The following is a 21362-nucleotide window of genomic DNA, read 5'->3' on the forward strand; positions in this document are numbered from 1 at the left end:
AGGAGTCATTAATATCTTCTTTTTTTTTTTTTGAAAAATGAGTCATTAGTTGGAATTATTAGTAATATTTATAAAATTTAATAACCTTATAACCCTTATCACCATATAATTTCTACATGAAAAGCATACTTATGATAGACATGATTAAATCATTGGTGCTATAAAATTTTAGCTATATGGAGGCCAACCATTGATTTTCGCTGACTATTATTTAATAGACTCAGAAAGTACATTGACCTACAAAGCACTATTATTAGTGTTTTTATTTTTTTAAGTAAAGGGATTGAGGGTCTATCAAGTTGTTGTGGACATGAGATGTATATTATCAAACCAAAAGGGCTTGCATTGTTTTACTTCCATATAGAGACCAGAGAAAGAAAGACAGAGAGAGAGTTTACCCAAAAAGAAACACTGAAAAAGGGTTTGAGAGAGAGAGAGAGAGAGAGAGAGAGAGAGGGGTGTATTATAATAATAATACCCATCCATCAATCAAAATAATTTAAAAAAGAAAAGGCTTTTCTGTTCAGTTGGGAAGAAAAAAAGCTAAAGACAAAATATACAGTAGAGAGAGAACAATTCAACAGAGAAGAGAGAGAGAGAGAAAGAGAGAAAGTCTTTCACTAAAATACTAAAAAGATTTCTGTTTTGTTGGGTTGAATCCGTTCACTCTGTTCTGGCCATCACCATCATTGTCCATTTTGTACAGCCTTTACTTACTCCTCCACATTCTATATCTCTCTCTCTCTCTCTCTAGCCACTTTCTCAGTGCCTCTTTTTGATTTCTCTCTCTCTCTCTCTCCTTCTCTCAAAGTCTCTTGCTTATGTATTTTGTGAACTGGGTTTGGTGAAAAGGACTTGGAAAACCGAGTCTCAACATTCAAAATTGAAAATTTGTTCTGTGATCTCTGTTTTGGGTGCTTTGTTTCTCATCTGGGTCTTTTCGTAGAGTTGTTGGTTCACAATGACTGTGGAGGACCAAAGGGGTGGCGTGGTGAGTAAAGATGTGAGTCATTATGACAAGTTTCCAGTGGGTATGCGTGTTTTGGCTGTGGATGACGACCCTATTTGCCTCAAATTGTTGGAGACTCTGCTTCGAAAATGCCAATATCAGGGTCTGTTTCCATTCTCTTTTAATTGTTTTCAATTTTTATGATGTTGGGTTTGAATTTTGAGTTTTTTGTAACATGTGGCTCTTGCTGGAGTCGTTTGCTGTTTTTGAAATTTTGCAAAACTTGTGTGTTTGCTTCTTCTTCTTTTTTTTTAGGGGAAACTGGATGTAATTATGTTGACCAGTAATCTATATAGGTGCCGTGTGTATCAATTTTTAAGTAGTTTTCTTAGTCTGCTACTATGTTACAATCCATTTTTGCATTATGAGGAGGAATATTTTAGAGATTATGTTTAATGGGATTGTTGTAGAACCTAACATAAAGTGTAGATCCCATATTGCTTTTAACCCTTTGGACCTACTATTACGTGAGAGGAGGAAGTATTGCTCCAAAGTATTGAATATTTACTCGATTTTAATTCCCTATTTGAAGTTTGAGTATTTAAATATAATTCTGGTTTCTCTTTGTTTTTATTGGGCGGTTATTTACTGTTGTATACTGTTCCTGTTATGCAGATTATGTTTTTGCTTGTAGGATGCATATCAATGTGTCTTGTTTGATTATAGAATCTGGGTTTCACCTCTTTTTTTTGGGTGCTTTCTTTTATATCTGATATCTTGTTTTTTGCAGTTACAACGGCCAATCAAGCGGTCATAGCACTGGAAATGTTGAGGGAGAATAGAGACAAGTTTGACCTGGTTATCAGTGATGTGAATATGCCAGACATGGATGGTTTCAAGCTCCTTGAGCTAGTGGGCCTTGAAATGGACCTTCCTGTCATCAGTAAGCATCATCTTCTTATTTGTTCTTTGAGATATAACTCTAGAGTAAATTGGTCTTGTGTCCCCAAAACCTGTGTTGAATTTTGTAATAGATGTAAGGTCAAAGGCTTCTAGTTGAAGTGGAAGGATTTTTCTTGTGACCTGGTTATCATTTAGTACTCAATGTGAGAAATAGATACTTGTTGTTTCAGAATTTTGGTTAATTGGCTTAATTTTGCCTTTCCATTTGGTTCCAGTGTTGTCAGCTCATAGTGATACCAAGCTTGTGATGAAGGGAATTACTCATGGTGCTGTTGACTATTTGTTGAAACCTGTTCGGATTGAAGAGCTCAAAAACATATGGCAACATGTAATCCGGAGAAAAAAAATCGACCCCAAGGACCAAAACAAGTCCCCCAATGAAGACAAGGCTCGTCATGGTAACAGCGAGAGTGGACAAGGGGCCTCATCATTGGGTAATGCAGATCAGAATGGGAAAAACAGTAGGAAGCGGAAGGACCAAAATGAAGACGAGGAAGAAGAAGGTGATGAAAATGGAAATGACAGTGAAGACCCATCGAGCCAGAAGAAGCCACGGGTAGTTTGGTCTGTAGAGCTGCACAGAAAGTTTGTGGCAGCTGTAAATCAATTGGGACTTGAAAGTGAGTCTCTGCTACAAGAAAGTAATAATTTAAATTTCCTGACTAACGAATCATGCCTGATGTCTTTTAATTCTAATGCAGAGGCTGTTCCTAAGAAAATTCTTGACCTGATGGATGTTGAAGGACTTACAAGGGAAAATGTGGCAAGCCATCTGCAGGCACAGATCTTTCTCTTTTCTTCCTCATGTTTAAGAACAAATCTAATATCATTGTGCCTTTTCATTGAGAAATTCTTGACTTAGAAAGCTTTTTGAGCTTAGGAGCGACATTGGATTTTGATTAGATAAATTAGTATTGTGTTTAACTTGAAGGCTATTACTATTGTCAAAGATTTGAACATTTGGAAACCTTTCAAAAATGAATCTGAAAAAGGAACACCTTTCCTGTTAAGCTATACTGATTCTTATTCAAATTATTTGTAATATCTTCAATAAGCAGCTGTTTGGAACCCCTAAACCCTGCTATGATAAAATAAAACCCTCCCTTTTAACTGAAGAGTCGGAGAGTCAGTTTAGATTTTTTTGCGTGGTACAAAACATGGGTGAATTAGGAGAATTTTGATGTTTGAGTTTGTAACTGAGGGAATTCCTTACTTTATCAAAGATAAGAGTGATTAATTTCATATCAGCTGTAGTCTGTGCAATTTGTGAATTTAGTAATTGATTGGCTGTCCCAAATAGCTGGGGAGGTGCTCAGCTTACATGAAAAAATTGGTTTACATATACCCTAATGGAAACAACTCACTTTATTTTGGACATCTAAGAAAATATAATGATTTACATTGCAGTGGCATCTTTTAATCTTACTGTCTTATCTGATGTTGCAGAAATATAGGCTCTACCTGAAAAGAATCAGTAGTGTGGCAAGTCAGCAAGCTAATATGGTTGCTGCATTGGGGGTTAAAGATTCTTCTTACCTGCGCATGGCCTCACTAGATGGATTCGGAGAGTTTCGCAACTTGGCTGGATCTGGAAGGCTCTCTAGCTCAACTCTATCATCATATGCACCAAGTGGGATGTTTGGTAGACTCAACTCCCCTGCTGGTTTGAACCTTCGAGGAATTACTTCTTCTGGACTTATACAACCGAGCAGTCAAAACTTGTCCAGCTCCATCAATACTTTTGGGAAGCTCCAGCCAACTTTATTGCCTTCAAACCAAAGTGCAGGTTTATATCAAGGGATTCCAACATCATTAGAGCTTAACCAGTTGCAACAGAGCAAGTGCGCTACGGGCATTGGAGATTTTGATCCCATTAAGGATTCAACAGGTTTTACCGTCTCTGGTAGTTTCCCTGACAATAGAGTGACTGTTGGTAGCTCAAGTAGTTTATTATCCAGGGCCTCAAGCAATCCTTTGATGTTACAAGGGAACTCACAACAAACACATAAAAGGGGACCATTTGGAAATCAATCTTCTCTTGGAGTGGCTCCACTGAATCCAGAATCTTTTGACCTAGGCATTGGTGGTTCATCTAATTTTGTGAATCATAATCGAAGTGATGAAAGCTGGCAGGGTGCGGTTCAGTTATCCAGATTTTCGTCAAATGCTTTGCCATTGAGTGAGCCTTTTAATCATGATCAAATGGCTTCTAATAACTTGGGTATATCTTCTACCAGCCCTCATATTGGGAACAGCCCTATTGAATTTCCTTCAACAAATGTAGTTTCAGGTCGTCTTGAGGATTCAGGAGACGTATGTCAAGAAGGCTTGATTGGTAATGTTGTTCATAATATGACTTACACATCAAAGCAGAGATGGGAAGAATATAAACAAGATTACAATCCAAACATGAATCATAGTTTCAGTGACATAAATTCTATGGTTTCTAACAGTGGAATAGTGAGTCCCTTAGGCCGGAGTTTGGACCAAAATAGTGCAATCTGCGGCAGAAGCTTTGATGTGTCTTTGATTGGCCAATTAAATGGTGGTTCTCTGTCAAATGCTCATCACAGTGAGTTTGAAAATTCTGCTGTGGACGCAAAAATAAAGTCCAATGAGGACTGTCTCTTGGGGCAAACAAAGTCACAGGATGGTTTCATTCAAAATGGTTATGAGTCTTTGGATGATATAATGAATGCAATGATGAAACGGGTATGATTAAACGTCCTGCTTTTTCTGTGGCTTTTTAATTCTTGATATGTCATATTGGTGCATTTTCTGTCCAAAATTTGATTTTAAATAGGTCTTTCTCTAAAGATAATTGTCAGATTCTGTGAATTGTATGGGTAAAATTCTAATTAGTTATAATTCTGGTTTGTTATTCCAAGACTAAAAAAAAAAAAAAAAAAAAAAAAAAAGTCTTCTGTTTCCTTGCTTCACAAAAAATTCTGACTTCACAAGCAAAGTTCTTTCAAAGGAATTGTAATTGTTATGTTTTTCTGCCCTCTGTTCAGTTATCGTTGGATTTTATTTGTGTGGAAAGAATTGTTCTCTTGAAATATGAACTGATCATGCCATGCTACTGGAAATTGATTCACAATAATCTTGCACATAAATACTTGATATATAGATTACATGCGTAAAATCAACTCAAGTTCTAGCTCCCATGCTGTGTATTTGAAAATTAATGATGACCATATGCATTACATGTGTAATACAAGTACTTAAATGTAACGTAATTAGTTGGGATAATTTATCTTAAAGATCACTCAAATGAAGCAAAACCTTTTTAGTTTAGTTGTAGGGAATTCTTTTATTTTTTTGGTAGGTATATTTGTATATAAATATGTAGCAGAGATGAAAATGATCATTCACAGTTGTTATTGAAGATATGCTTATTGAAGATTTAGCAGGGAATGTGGTCGTTGATAGGGTTGAATGGTGAAAAAACAATCCATGTAGTGTAGCCCTAATTGGCTTGTAATGAAGAATTTGTGTACCTGATTCTTATCAGCTAAGACTAGGGCTGAATTCAAATGAGTTAAATATTTGTATGATATAGAACTAAAAAAACATTAAAGAAAATAAATGTATGAACTAAAAAACCTTAAATAGGCTGATTATGGCATGATATACCATTATTATATTACTTTTATTGCTGAGACATAATAGTCATTTGAATACCAGATAAACAATGAATTCCAGTGTAGTTTTACAATTATTTTAATACAAGTGGAAGTTGAAAGGAAGATTTTAAGTTGTCATACGAACCACGAATACTGATACATACCATTTGTATCTGCTAAGTAATCTGGTGTCTATTTATTTCTTATAAGATAACCTTTGTTCATTGCAATATGAATCTCTGTTGTATTCATGGTCTTTTATAAAGATAACTTATGTTTCTATACCTCGTGAGCTTTTTATGATGGGATCCTGATGCAGGAACAAAATCAGACACTGTTGAGTGATGGGGAATTTGGAATAAATGCTTACTCTCTTGGATCATGTATATGAGACTTGTCATTCCTAGAGAATTGAAGGGCACTGAAGTGGCAAATTTACTCTACCTAGAGGAGCTTGTATCATTATCTGTTTTCTTCATCTTTTATGTATTTACTTCTTTTTTTTTCCTCTTGCTACAAAATTTTATTCCCTGTATGGAATTGTTAACATGAGACTTTTTTCTTATTTAATTCCTTTGACTCATCTTCTTTTCTTTGTCGATGGAATAATTGGCATGAGAAGTTCTTGGCTTTCAAAACGTCTCTCATTTTTATATGATAAATAAAAAGTGTGTAAGATGTATAGAAATTTCTTAATTTTATCCAGATCTATGAGCCATAAGGCCTTGGTTTTTTTTTATTACAACTGCAACTGAAATTCTTGGTAATTTGTTAGGACTTTCCAGCTTTTGAGGATTTTGTTACTTAGAGAGGTTGTAAAACTAAAACCTGTTGGCAACATGACATGTTCTTTTGTCTGTGTTGTCTAAAGTTCAAGTCTCATATACATTCAGGTTGGTTAGTTCTAAAGTTGAACAAAGGCCCACCCTGTATTCTTAATTTTCAAGTAATATGAAGAAGAGTAAACAAGTACCTTGGAAATCATATATTGTTGTAGTTTGCTACATTTGGTCATAGAAATGTTGGAAACTTTGGCAGTGGCTAATTGTCAACTGATCTCATACAATGAGAGTCCATTAGGAGAAATTATAAGGTTCTCATGGTGGACAAGTAGCGTGGTTTACCATTTCACTAAAAAATTTCTACCTGTTTAAATTTGCTGAGTTAAATTTTTTTTTAAACAGAAATTGATTACTGACTCAGCAATTTTAAACAAATGGGAGTCTTTTAGTGAAATAGTGAACAAGTGACGTGGTCCACCAGAAGACTATATAATTTCTTGTCGGGAAATTTAGAGCAAGCTTAATTAGGTTTTCAAAGTCACAATGGTGGTTTCTAAGCTATGGATCTTCTGGTCCAAAAGCTACTCTTAACGCCAATGCACAACCAAAAGATACGAAATTATCAGTCAAGGCAATTACTGGACTTTTAAAAGTGGCACCTTTCACCCTAAAACCTAAAAACAATTATGAAAGCTATAGCTTATTTTTTGATAATACTAAAAGCCACAACTAATGTGTGATTATAAATGACTAAAATAGCTCCTCATTTTATTGATGTTGTGTCAGAAAGCATTTCTATTTATTTATTTTTATTTACAACTACTACACGATACTATTCTTGCACAAAACTTATATTGCACAGTGTAAGAGAGGTAATTGGTAAACAGTTTTACACCTAATAATTTTTTTGAGAAAATGCTAATTACCTTTTTAAAAAATAAATAAATAAATAAATACAATTCAATATGATTAAAGTTAGATAAATACATCATAGTTTGAACCTATGAATGACATTTGTTCTATAATAATTACTTTTCCCATCAAAACAGGACACTGAAAATTTTCCTTTTAGTGTAGCGGGAGTTGATTTTATGTCCTTTATTTGATGACAAAGGAGTGGGACTTACTATTTATTTGATGACAAAGGAGTGGGACTTACTATTTGATCTGAGTAAAACCTACAAAAACTTTTTAATTAACATAAATAAAAAAATATCCTTACATTGTAAGATTCATACTAATAAATTTTGTGCCCATTTTGTTTAGTTAGAGAGAACATAATTGTTTACCACAAATATTTAGAAGTTAAATGGTTAAGAATAAAAAATAAATAAATAAATAACTTGAGACTTATAATTCTTTTTGGTGTAAGCATGATTTGGACACAAATTATCTTATTTAAGGACAATAGACTTTACCAATTAATTTAAACTAGAAGCCACATAACAATTTAGTGTGCGTTTGGATACTGCTTATTTTGCTAAAAACTGAAAACAATAATAAAAAAATATTTCGATTACTGTTCATTAATGAAATCACTGTACATGAATAGTGCAAGAGGCGCTGGACTCTGGAAAAAAAAAAAAAAAAAAAAAAGTAAAAAAAAGGCCAAAAAGGCAACTTACTCTAAATGTAAACACAAAAGGCCTTACCCAAATGGAGCTTTAATGTTGAATTTTTAATTTGAGACTTGTAAAAGAAAAGTTCATCTAAGATCTATGCACGCGCACACACAAAAAAGATTCTGATTGAATAAATCTACATCGTGAATGACAATGGAAAAAAAGAAATAGTAATATTACATACACATGAAATAAAGGACATATGTGGAAATTCATCAGGGAAGGAAAAGAAAAGAAAGATGTTTGGAACAAGTAAATTGAGGTGAAAAATATCAGCAAACTTGATACATGACTATTCATTCTCATCTCTTTTCATGTACACTCTTGAGGGTCAAGGAAGTCACAAGGAAAACTGAAAGCATGCATTTCCCTGCAATCCTAATGCATTAAATTCCAGTTTTTCATTTCATTATCTCCATCTTCTGGCCAATCATATGGTTCAATTTCAAGGCATCAATTTATATGATCTCACTAAAACCTGAGACTAAAATAGATCCAAGCAATTAAGTCAATCTAACTCAGTAAGCTGAGCTCTCCTTTCTGCAGCTCTCTTCCTTATAAATATACCCCACCTTAAAGCAGCTTTAAGTTTAAGCCATCCAACAACTGCTTTACCTGAGCTTCGACCACGCTCAGGTCCAAATTTCCTATCCATCTGAGGCTCATATTGAACACTGTAAGAGAAACAAGCCTCATCAGGATGAGTAAAACCAGCCCCCATTCCAACACCAACTCCCATACTAAATGTCTTTAGCAGTCTTTGCATATCATCAGTCTCCAACATCTCCGAACTCCTCAGCCGGATTTCCTCAGCAAAAGGGTCTCCTGATCCCTGCCCAATTCTTTGTTGAGACCAATCTCCTGAAATATCTGCAGGAGTCCCAACTGACATGTAATCTGTGCTGGCTGATAATGCTGCTTGTGGGTTATTTAATGTCATAGATGCCATTTGATCAGACCTCACAAATGGAAATTCAATTAATTGAGGGACTGATTGGTGGTTATATTGGCATTGTGTGCCCAGTTCAGAGATATACTGCTGCCTGTTTTGAACATTTGTTATAATGTGATCTGTGGCATAGTTGTGGTCAGCTATAGGCGCAGCTGAGGCTCTCATCCCCTTCTTAGTACTTGCAAGGGGGTCTAGGACTTTGCTATCATATTCTATAACATGATGCCAATTATCATAAGCTCTCTTCACTAAGGTATCCACTGAAACCTGTATGAAGTTTCAAATGAATGAGCAGATTTACTAAAGAGACAGTATCAAATGAATGCTTATCAAACTAGAAAAAAAGATGTTTTGTCATCAAAGGCTGCAATAGTTCAACCACCAAAAGAAATATTTCAAAAAATCAAGCACAGGCAGAACAGCCAAGCTGCTCTTATTCAGTTTGTGCAATCCCTTAAGCCAGAGGAGTAGCTATGATTTATGACTGCACAATTAGTCCTGTTCGCAGAACACCAAGTGTGGAGAAAATCAATAATCATTATAATTCATTATATTATTAATCTTACTTATCAATATATATATATATATATATATATATTATTAATCTCAATCTATAATAAAAATTTACAGCTGTTTGCCACTTCCTGTGACCTTAGCAGATTCTGTGCCTTAATTGTTCTTAACTATTTGATGCCTTCCTTTTTCGTGAGGGTTTGATGTCAAGTTGCACTAAAAGGATGTCCATAAACGTCCAAGTAGTATTTTAATGTAGTTTTGTAATTATCTAGTTCTATAATTTTAGTACTGCCTTTCAAGAAACTATGCGTGCAGATAATTTTAGAAACATAAAGTAAATCTGGCTAGATTAATAGATTAGTCTTGGTGAACAACGTTCCCAAGTAATAAAGAGTATCTAACCTTTTGGCTATGGGAAAGTGATTCGAGAGAGAGGAACTGTCCTTCAGCAATAAGGCCACTGAGCTCATAAATATGGTTGAAAACAACACCAGTGCCATGAGTCTCATTGGTATAGTAAACATAAAGCTTCCCGCCCAAGACACATGTCTTTGCATGCTCCACTGTGTTCTCCCACATCCTGTTGGACATCCCACTCCCAAGGATCTATATCATGAACAACAAATTAAGAGCAGAAAATAATCAAAAATTGAACTCAAGGAAAGAATATGAATAAATAGAAAAGAGAAAGGTGTTTGTGAATGAATTAAAACAGAAGAAATCCTTACACTTCTTAATCTTTGTGCATCCTTAACAAGAATGCGGAGGAAATCTTCAACAGTCACAATGTCAGCCTTAATCAACTTTTTGTGCAGTGCTCCATCCTTTGCTATTCTATCCAATCTCCAAACTTCATCATGCAACACTGGAGGGTAATGTTTTTTGTATACTGCAATTACAGAAAATAATTTGAATTTCACAAAATTTTATATCTAAAGAACTTATACATATGAATTGACCTAGGACTAACACCATCCAACTCACAGAAAATGAGCTGAATAGACACCCAAAAAAAAAGGATGCTGTATCCAAGAAATTCTGATGGTTGGTATCTTAACCAAACAATCTGCAGAAATTCTGTACTCTTAACTGCATGCGCTCAAAGTCATCCTATAGTAATTTGCATTTGAAAATGACAATATAAGGTGATGTTTGAATCTCAAGCTTCTATAATAAAAAGCCTTTACCAGCCACGTTGCCAGATTATATCAGAAAAGAATGCCTTTTTTCACCAGAGTGAGGGTCATGAGCAATTTGACTGAATTGCTTCATGGCACCTATTATAGTAATAATTGTAGAAAAAAGTACTGTAGAACAACTCATATAAAGTTACACTCATTCATGCAATTGGAAAAACTTCTATGCCTATTCAAGAAAAGGAAGGAAAAAAAAAAAAAAAGGCTTACCCTCTATTCTTACTAGCAACTTTTTCTTTTTGCTTGAATATTCTTACTAGCTACTATAATGCAAATTGTTCTATCATAAGAAACAGTAGCAAAATTCTGAAAACTCACATTCACCCCTATGATCTTTTACAGCAAAAGCTTCTGTTTTAGCCTCACGAACGTGAATCTCCTCACAATATCCAGGGGCAACCTTAACACCAAGCCTGAACTTCCTGCTCCTTATCCAGCTAGAGTTGTCAGTGAAAGTGAGATCTCCAAGAGTTCCAACTCCTTCCTTGAGGATCACCTGTAGATCCCCAGTCAAAAGTGGTCTTTTCCCCTCACGTTCCTTAACCTCATGGTTTTCAAAGTGCTCTTTTGTCCAATCTTCATCAGCTTCCTCATTGAAGTCTCCTTCAAGCACCACAACATTCAATTTGGCTGCTGATTCTAGTCCAGTTTGCACAACACTGCCTGTACTTAGATCTCGCAACACAACATGGATTGCTGCTCCTTGCTCTCCCGCAACCTTTCCACCTGTGAATAGGTGAGGCGGCATTCTTGTTTTGAAATGAAGTTGCAGACATTTTCCATCTGGGCCTTGTATTCTTGGAGGTGGAGACCTATTAAAGATGAAAATTTAATTGTTAGTCTATAATCTGTTGATCATGATAATTAAGACAGAAACTAGGCAGCAATCTGTTACAACTTTACTATATATTCTTAATCTGGTGGTTCGTATATGCAATGAAGAAACTCAAACTCCATTTTTGAGTCCTAATTATGTCTGCTTTAATTAAGCCACATGCAATTATCAAGGAAGCATTAATTCTGTCTCATTGCCTACTAGGGTTAGCTAGAATGCATTTAGAAGTTCATACAAGAACTAGTATTTCAAAAACCTGTGTCCAGACTCATGAAGACCACAATAAGGTCAATTAAGTCCACATACAGGAAATAAAAGAATGAGACACTCTTTTATCCATTGACATCCTCCATCTCTACAAGTCTGTTTGTATGACAGAATAATAATTTTCTTCATATGTTACCATTCTTGCATAGAAACTCAACCATGACCACTTACACCATCTTCTAGGATATAACTATAGGAAAAAAAATGATTAAAGCACGTTCCATGCTTTATTTGCATAACTACTTTATATGCTAAACCACAGAAGCACCAAGAAAATTTTATTGCCTTTGAAATTACATTTCCCCAGGGGTGTACAACATCCTCCTTTTTTATGTAATATAACGATCTTCATCAATCATTCCCTGGAAAGGCATATCTAGAATCTCACTTTGCCACTTCATTTAACCTTATAGATAAACATTCTATGAACTACAAGTCTACAACAGCTTGGGAATTATGTTAACTCTGATGTTTAATGTTTCTTAATGATGTATTCCTAAGGAGACTCACTAGAAGTAGCAGACTCTCTAATCAAGTCAGTATGCCCCATACCAAAAAGGATTACTTAATGCTGCAAAAATATTGTCATTTGTCTTTAATCTTTTGTCAGCATCATAAAGATCTCTGGCTGAAAATGAAAAAGGGATGCTGATTGCCAGCATCTAATATTAATGTTGGAACTCACCTTCCAGGCAGATCAGATTGGCCTAACTTTGACAAGGCACGCTCCACTTCTTCACTGACCTGTTATTAATGAAAATGGCAGAATTAACAATAGAAGACCTCAATGAATTTATGCTTTGCTACTGATTATTATATATATATACACATATATATCTCTTTCAAAAGCCTATGGAAAAGATGCAATATGTTCTGTACATGTGAATGCATAATCGATGATAGTAATAAAGTAATATGATTCATTCCTTTCACTATTTTGTAGGTGGACTTCAAAAAGTAGTAAAAGAGCCACATTAGTTATCTATTGTTATGAATTGTCATTTGCAAAACTTAAAAGTAAAGTAATTTTCAAGATATGAACATTTTAAGATAACAAAATGAAGTTTAATCATTTCCACAAACTGAACCAATATGCAAATTCTATTGTTGAGCAAGGAAAATTATCCAAAACTCAGCAATTGTTATCAGCTGAAAGAGGGCTGGCCAGAATAAAAGAATGATTCTCCAATTTTGCAGTAACTCACTTGGGAAAAGTAACTGTACAACTTACAATTCTGCGAAGAAGAGGCTCCAAAGATGAGCAAAGTCTTTGCAGACTATCCACCTTCAAAGCTTCCACAATTACACTGCACATAGATTGAACTGTACAATCATTGAAGTGGACTCACAAAACTGAAACTTAAAACTTGCATAGAGAACGTTAAGCAAAAATGTAAAAAAAAAAAGAAAAAAAAAGAAATACCATGTGATATTGAACTATACTGTTGATCAAATTTCTGGAGAAGTTTAAGGAAATCAAAATGTAAAATCAAAACCTTTACCCCCTTTGCCTCACCTCTCATTAATAGCCATCTATTAATTCCATACTATCTAAGAAACAAGGGTCAGTAGTAAATTTAACCATCCTTTTCTTGCTTATCAAGTAATTAGTATATGTTTCTCAAAAAAAAAAAAAAAATAGTATATATTTTTGAAGAACTATCCAATGTTTCCTACATACTATCATGTGATTGAGTTCATATTTGAGTAATTTCAAATTGCAATGGCAAGAGACTGATCATGATTGATTGGTGGAGTATAAAGTGGAATAATAGATTGGGATAAAGGATTTTTATTCCGGGAAAAGACATTCTAAAGTAACACTATGTGCACAACAAACTTTCTAATGTGAAAATGGCATCAGATTATAAACTAGTATTAATGGAGAAACTGATTCAAATCCATAAAACTATTCCAGAGCTTATGTGCACAAAGACTATTCCAAAAGCAAAAGCAGAAAACTTTAACCATTTTTAAAAATAAAACAAAAGCACCCATCAACAAAAACCCAATATATTCATTACTCAATAAAGAAATTATACGAAACAAACCTCGCTAAAGCAGGCAACTTTGGCTTCTTCGATCCAGGCTCGTGCTCTGCATCATCCTCCACAACCTGCTCATACCCTCTCTTGTCCACTCTATTGCTTCTTGAACTTTCCATATATTCCAAATTTAGAAACCCAATAAGATTGTTTGTTAGTTTGTTACCAAGAAGCTTCACAGAAGAAGCAACAACACCAACTCTAAGCCTCAAATATCAAACCCAAAAAACAAAAAGCTGCTTTTTATGGAAATTTCTGGATCTGGGTAGTGAATGAAAGATCTATTGGTTGAGTCCATTAAGACGGATCTAAATAAAGGTTTTTCTCATTATTTTATTATAAAAAAATTGAAGTATATATATTTAAATTATATATGTGCGTGTATGGAGGGTATATAATTGAAGATCACAGCTGTATTTTAGTGTGTATTGCATCGCGTGAGTGCATGTTACGTTGAAAGTTGAAAGCGCGTTTTTTGGTTTCTTTTTATGGGACTCATGAGAGTCATGGAAGAACCTATTTGCTTTGATACATTTTGACTGTCTTTTTCCTATAAAGAAAGTCAAATGGCTGACAGTTTAGTTGAGTTCCAACCGACAGTAACGACCCCACGTATCTGATTTCTTGACGTTAGTGTTTGGCTTAGGATATCATAGTTTGCTTCTCAAAAAAAGGATATCATAGTTCAGTTCCTGTTTGGATAGTATGAAAATGTACCATTGGCCTTGGATGTTAGTCTGGGTCCGATCACAAAAGTGCTTTAAGAGCCTCAAACTGTTCTGTTTTTAGTACAATTTGAATTGCCAAACATTTGATAATTTCCAAAAAGCTAAAGAGTTTTGAAGTGGTCGTTCAAACTAAAAACAACTTTAATACTGATTACTAAAGCTGAAGTTAAGAACTTTATGTGAAAAAACTCTACAATTCAATATTCATGTTTTATAAATTCCGAATTTTAAAAACATTGTTCACTATAATTAACGCTAATAAGAGCCTTTCGGTTAAAGCTCTATATTGCAAAATCTCTACTATTAAAGCTCTACTTCTAATAGCAATACCAAACAGACACTAAACATATGGTGCTAGAAATTTGATCAATGTCACTCTTAGAGCCTCATTGAGCAAGTATAATGATAATAATATTTAAAGGCTTCTCAGACTTTAATATTCATGAGACTTACTGTGAGAGTTTCGAATGGGTAAGGACAGGATGATGGATGTGATGAATGTGTCACACATATTCAATATAAAGGATTTTGAAGAAAAATAATTTACCTAATTGATGATGGAAGTCATCGTTCTTCTGCGTAATAAAAAGATTCATAATTCTGTATTCATCTGATATTTAAACATCAAGTTCTCCAAGTGGAAGCCAATTTGGTTGAACTGGTTAAATATCAGCTGAAATTACATACACATGACAAACAGTCTGAAATTGTGTTCCTAACCAGCAAGGAAATGCTTGTAACAAGTAATGCATTTCCAGATACATCATATCTGCATGTAGTAGTAAATGGTAGAGCTGAGAGATCCATTACAACATCATTTATAATTTAATGATTGGCATACATGTCATCTGAGAGAGAGTATCTGCCTCAACAAGGTGTCAACTAGCACTTTGCTTGCCTGCTTGTATAATAACCACGGATAGAACGATTCACTACTTCATCTGAAAAGATTATACCAAATTTTACAGTCCTATTCCCCTTCCCAACCCATTTGACGGGCTCTAAGCTCCCACAATGAAGTCACCTTTCTCTCCTTGATCAGCAGTGCCTCAGACCGCTCTCTGGCCTCCTCACAGGTTTCAGTGGCAGCATTGCATTTTTCTGCCTCCCTCTGGTACTGGGAAGCCGCCCTTTTAGCTTCAGCAAAGGTAATGTTCATATGGCGAACACGCTCCTCAGAAACAGCCTCTTGCAGTTTCAACTCCTCTGTTAGAAGGTCCACAAATTGCTTCTCCATCTCCTGCTTGAGATCTGGGTCATTACCTCCACAATCTGTTCATCAGCACAATGAACATCACATAAATGAGCAAATAACTAGAAAGATGAACCATAGGGCAAAGCAAGAGTTAAGGCTTTCCAGATGGTAGAAGCAGGAAGCATTTGGTGGCTACGAATGTCATGACAAAACCTAAATTGATCCTCATGCAAAGGTTATAAATTAGGCCCCAACGGGCCAACAACCAGAAGAATTCCCTAAAATTTTTATTCTGATTGTGGCATAATTTAAGGTATGTCATAAAAAGGTACTTTAGATTTTATACTTTTTAAAGAAATAGCATGAAGAATCAACTGATGAAAGGGAAAGATTGAGCAAGAGCCAAGACAAAAGAGCCATTTGGCAAAGAGATAAATGGATATGGAAAGGTTGGAGCTCCATAGTTGGCAAAATCAACTTTATGGCAACACTAGTTCCTAACAAAAATTAAATGTACTAGAAATGCAAATTTACAAGAACATATTAGTTAAAATATTTTATCAATACAAGCCAACTCAGTGTTGACAAAACTTAGAAAGAACATAGTTCTTATGTTATATTCACATTTTCAACCTAGAAAATAAAAATGCAATCTAATCTGTGGATGGACACTGGAAAAGACATAGTATGCGTGGTCCAAACATATGCACAAAAAGTTTATAAAACCATAGAAAATAGACAAGCCACAATTCCTTTTAAAGGAAAGAAGCACAGAAAGAAATATAAAAGATGGACTTTGATTCTTCAGTATAAATTCTTCATTTTCAAGAGAATAAAGATGAATGTGATGAATATTGAGTAGCATAGGAATTTCTTTACTAAATTAACAGAGCATAGATGAATGTAAACTATGTTAACATGGTAATTTCTTCACCAAATTAAGTCAGGAGGATGAACTCTAACCTGTGACAGAGAGATTGGCTAGCCCTGCAAGAGAATTGAAAAAGCCCAGAGATGGCCAATATTAGTATATATACAATAATTTATTTCAGATTAGAGCAAAATTGGAATTTTGAAATTCAAAAGAGTCTGTGTAACAAGAAATAAAGTAGAAAAGATTAGGATATCAATAATAGACATTCCAAATCTACATATAATTTCAATAGCCAAATTCATTTGTGCAAAACCAGGAATAAAAAGGCTGCATATGAATAAATCCAAAATAATGCATTAAAACAGATGTACGAGAAGGCATATAGAAGCATGTAGAAAACCTTCCAGATAAACTATAGGTAAACCACAAATCTTTTTTGATAAGTAGGTAAACAAATGGTTATCTTCATATCTTCTAATAGCAAACATTTGGATTTTATTTTATTCTTTCAGCCCACCCTTGTGCTTTCATCATCATAATAGCTGGATGGTAATAGACAGATTGGCCAATGACATTTCCTTAACATCCAGAAAAATAGCCAGTTAATTCTTTTTAAGTTTAACATCAGAGATTGACAACAATGAAGAAGCATCACCAAGCACAAAGAGGCCTAACTACAAGTCACAGTCATGTGTCAAAAGAGACATCAAAATCATGAGATCACATATGGGCTCAGCTGAAACAAGAAGTATTTCGGGCAGATCATTTCCAATTTTATATTTATTCACTATGAAAGCACCTAGATAGGATCCACTTAGGTGGGACCAGATCTGGGTAATACCCTATTCCACTATTTACAAATGAAAGCATGAAAATACCAAAATTTGAAGGAAAGGATGGGACAGTCTGAATCAAACCAAATAACCATTGACATTGTTTTAATTACTGAATGATATAAATAGTTCAAAAAAAACTGGTTGAAACAAATCAGTCAACAAAACTTTTCAAAACACATATGTACAGTAAATCCTTATATAAAAAATGTATCCCCGACTCACAACCATTAAGGTCAAGGTCACAGGATGGGCATGGCAGCCATATCAGTGGAAAAGTAGGGTTGATATGTATAGCATGAATGGGGTTTTTGGGTTCCTCTCTCATTATAATGGTGTTCTTGTATACTCCAGCTGTGGTGCCATAATTTGAACCAAACAAAAGGAAAGATCATTGGTACAACAGCACTGGACAGCATTTCTCAACTTATTGTAGATCTCCAGAACGAGATTTGTCAAGTATTGTGAAGCCACATATGTGCCCTAATTTGACCAAGTCCCAAATTATTCATGATAAAATAAGAGTTTTGCTAACTGATATAACAAACACATAAGATCTCTGTTCTATTTTCATTCTAACTTGAAATGCTTCCTACGTTCTCAAATTCATTCTTGAGTTTTTAGGATCAATTGCAACAGTGGTTGAATCACCATGTCAAAAGGCAAGTCTATAGAAATCTGTACCTCATTAATGACACCAACTTACCACCATACTTAAGTACAACGTGACAAATATCTGTGAAGGTATCATATTCATACTACCAGTGTAAACAAATATAACGAAATAATGCGACTTGCAAAACTTCTGGGGTGGATGCAAGGTACAAGTCTCCAATCACTCAAAATTATAGATGTAGACGTAGGAAGAAGATGGCCTAACCAGTGGCCTTAAGGATGGAGCTTGCTTTCAGTTGGGCCTAAGGCCTAATCAATTAATTTCTAGTATTTATTTTATCAACCACAATTCTAAATATAGTAAGGCAGAGAACTGTTGTTCATAGGAGCACAGGAGTTACATTCGTAACTTATGCTCATGCTGTGAAATTCTATCTTTCTAAGTACTTGGTTTGGGAATTTAAAGTATTTTCTTTTCTTACTTGGTTTAAGAATTTAATTCCTTTTCTTAAAATATGTTCGTAGAATTAGTTAATTTTCTAACTTGGTTTAGGAATTTAATTCATTTTCTTACTATATTTTAAAGAACAGGGTTAGGTATTGTTTTACAGTTTGCTTGAGTAATGAAAGTTATTGTTGGAGTTTTTCCTTCAATAGCTTGGTACTGATTCCAAGCAACCCTAGGTGCAGATTCCTAGGTTTTTTTCTCTCTTACTTGGTGCCAATTCCATTCAAGCCTACGTGTTGATTCCAACATTATTTTATTTTCTATTCTTCAATTTTGGTGTTGCATCAGTTTTGGTCTTGTCCTGCATCAAAATTCTACTTGGATTGTTTAAGAGAAACAGTTTCATGCAGATTTCCATTTACCTTTTCTCTTTTCTCTTTTCTCTCTTCTAGGCTTGGGGTTGGGTGAACATCGATATTGGTATGGTGTTTGACTAGCCATCTCATGGTTGGTCAATTAACTATTCCATATTCAGACATTTCTGAGCACCCATGGAGTTAAAAAGATAGTTATTTAAGTCACCACTAGTTAAAGGCCAGAGGCTTCTTAATAAAGGCAATAATAAATCTTTCTGCCACAAAACTGAGTGCATGATCATGTGTGAACTCAGATCTAGAAAGGACTTCATAGAGCCCAAATAAAGCTTGGTTGCAGACTTGCAGTTCCTCTTAAGATATGCTAAATAGCAGTAGTTTTATGGAAAAAATCAAGGGGGGAAAAAAGTCTGTCATGTGAATAGAGGATGTAAAATAAGACAAGGTCAGATCTTCATGAATTTCCTACAGATGCATGGGAACATCTATGGGATCAAAGAAGAAATTCAAAACCATCAAGTGGAGATCTCTCAAACACAAAGTGGGCTCCGTTTAGTTCCATTCAATATACATATAACACCCAGAAACTGAAATGGGTTTCCTTTTATTTCAATAAGTTGGTTAAACCCAAATAGAAATAAAAAGTTCACAAACTAGAATCCAAAACTAGAAATTACTCCAAAAAAAAAAATCTCGAAATGGCAAATATAAAGTAACTCTTAGTTTCACTATAAATCTAAGCCTGAACTGAAATTTAACTGTTCTAAAAGGCCAAGCAGGAAAGGTCAGATTCCAAATCGACGAATTGGGCACCCCCTTAATCTCATACAATTCAGCTCATAATCAAAACAGAGTAGTAAAACAAATCCAAACCTGAATTGGGTTTCAGTTTCTCAAAGTAATTCACTAAATCAGCCACCACATCGAATCAAAAACACAAATTCATGATCTGGGTATTGCTTAATTTCACTCGAATCAACATACAATCAATCAAAATCAGAAATTTACAGCATCCAAGCACCCAAATCAATCAAAAAAGAAAACCCAGATAGAAAGAGAAGAGAAGGGTGTTATACCAGGAGCAATCTTGAGAAGGGAGAGAGGAGGAGGGCATTCACACGTGCAAAGAGGACAAGAAGGTTTGGAAGAGCCACCAAGCTTTAAACTCTCCTTCAATCTCCAATACAGAGCCGGACCACACACTGCTAAAGCTGATACTACTGCAAACACAACCAGACAACACCGCAAGCACGTGGTAGATCGCCTTGACATTTCTCTCTGTGTGACTTGTGTGTCTCTGTCTCTGTGTGTTTGTGTGTAAGTGAGAAAGTGAGATCCAATGAAGTACTGGTTAAGTTCTATGAATGCATACTCGTTTTCATGTTTTTAATATGTACTTTTTTTTTTTTCTTGAAATTTGAAGAAGTCGGTGTCTTCACATCGAGAAGCTGTAAAATTTTAGCATACCAGTTTTTCTGCTGATATTCTGATCTAAAATGTGAAGTAGATTTCGCTATTGGGTTATTTGTTGGATCCCAATTTATTTACGTCAACGGATTCCAATTTATATATTCTTGGGTACATGTAACAGTTATTTAAGTTTTTGTTTATATACTATTTTAAGAAAGTTTTTATACTATTTTTATAAATCTTTTTTTTAATTTTCACATAAAAAATTTCCTTAAAATATTTGTTAATTTTTCTGTTTATTCTTTTTGACCATTGGACTTACCCTTCGTTTTTGTTGAGAAGCTTCTTGGGTAAGAGATTTGAGCGATGTGTTTGACAATTTAAAAAAAAAAAAAAAAATTAAGCAATATTAAGTTATTCACAAAATTTATTTTATAATAATTTTATAATAAATTATAAATAACAAGTTATTATTGATTCTAATTTGGATTTGTTATTGAAATTACCTTTTAGTCTACTAATAACCGTAAGTAACAACTTACAACTAAAATTTAGTGTAAAAATGTTGTAGCAATAACATTTTTTTTTTAGTTCTAAGAAAAAATAAGATTATGTTTTAGTTTGATATAATTTTTTTTAATTTTTTCTAGTTTATTTGATTATGGACACTTTTTTTTAATTCTGTTTATTCAATTTTATATTTTAAAGTTTTTTTTTTTTTTTTTTTTTTTACTGTTAATGATGGAAAACTTTCCCGAAACCAAAGTGGGACCTAAATTAGTGGCAATGCCACTGCTTGTTTGCTGGGGTGTTCATAACATTGAACGATTTCTTAAAATACAGTATAAAAAATTCTTTTTAAACTGTTTGGCCCTCATATATTGAACACTTCTTGACTTAAGATGCCCACTTATATATCCTCAAATAAAATATTGAACACATCTTGGCCCTCATATATCCTCATATAAAATATTGAACACTTCTTGACTTAAGATGCCCACTTGGCCCTCATAGATAATCTCTAACCCTTTAAATAAAAGTAAAAACCTCAAATAACAACAACAAAAATTTGTCCAAATAATAGTAAAAATATTCTAAACACCAACAAGATTAAGTTGAACAACAAAAAAAA

The 21362-nt window shown here is 34.3% G+C and overlaps 3 protein-coding genes across 5 annotated transcripts; 1 reads left to right on the top strand and 2 right to left on the bottom strand.

Moving 5' to 3' along the window:
• The first annotated feature begins 416 nt into the window (after positions 1-416).
• LOC126715584 (two-component response regulator ARR12-like) lies at positions 417-6121 on the top strand. Of its 2 annotated transcripts, none has more exons than XM_050416269.1 (6): positions 417-1112; positions 1740-1892; positions 2128-2532; positions 2614-2690; positions 3359-4624; positions 5870-6121. In XM_050416269.1, exons 1-6 carry the CDS (start codon positions 962-964, stop codon positions 5927-5929), a joined length of 2112 nt encoding a protein of 703 aa, XP_050272226.1. In that variant the 5' UTR covers positions 417-961; the 3' UTR covers positions 5930-6121. The 2 variants fall into 2 exon arrangements, with proteins under 2 accessions (XP_050272226.1, XP_050272225.1); XM_050416268.1 differs by having other exon boundaries at positions 420-1112; positions 5858-6121.
• A 1930-nt stretch (positions 6122-8051) lies between these two features.
• LOC126715585 (calmodulin-binding protein 60 E-like) lies at positions 8052-14163 on the bottom strand. Of its 2 annotated transcripts, none has more exons than XM_050416270.1 (7): positions 13760-14163; positions 12940-13015; positions 12394-12452; positions 10925-11418; positions 10139-10299; positions 9813-10016; positions 8052-9161 (listed from the first exon to the last, which is right to left on the bottom strand). In XM_050416270.1, the coding sequence occupies exons 1-7, from the start codon at positions 13870-13872 to the stop codon at positions 8451-8453; spliced, it is 1818 nt and encodes a 605-aa protein (XP_050272227.1). In that variant the 5' UTR covers positions 13873-14163; the 3' UTR covers positions 8052-8450. The 2 variants fall into 2 exon arrangements, with proteins under 2 accessions (XP_050272227.1, XP_050272228.1); XM_050416271.1 differs by having other exon boundaries at positions 12940-13031.
• Positions 14164-15023: 860 nt separating this feature from the next.
• LOC126715586 (uncharacterized) lies at positions 15024-20360 on the bottom strand. The gene is made up of 3 exons (XM_050416272.1): positions 19897-20360; positions 16640-16663; positions 15024-15753 (listed from the first exon to the last, which is right to left on the bottom strand). The coding sequence occupies exons 1-3, from the start codon at positions 20090-20092 to the stop codon at positions 15452-15454; spliced, it is 522 nt and encodes a 173-aa protein (XP_050272229.1). The 5' UTR covers positions 20093-20360; the 3' UTR covers positions 15024-15451.
• Between the last annotated feature and the right edge of the window lie 1002 nt (positions 20361-21362).

The sequence above is a fragment of the Quercus robur genome, chromosome 2 (assembly GCF_932294415.1).
Source record: "Quercus robur chromosome 2, dhQueRobu3.1, whole genome shotgun sequence".
Lineage (NCBI taxonomy): Eukaryota > Viridiplantae > Streptophyta > Magnoliopsida > Fagales > Fagaceae > Quercus > Quercus robur.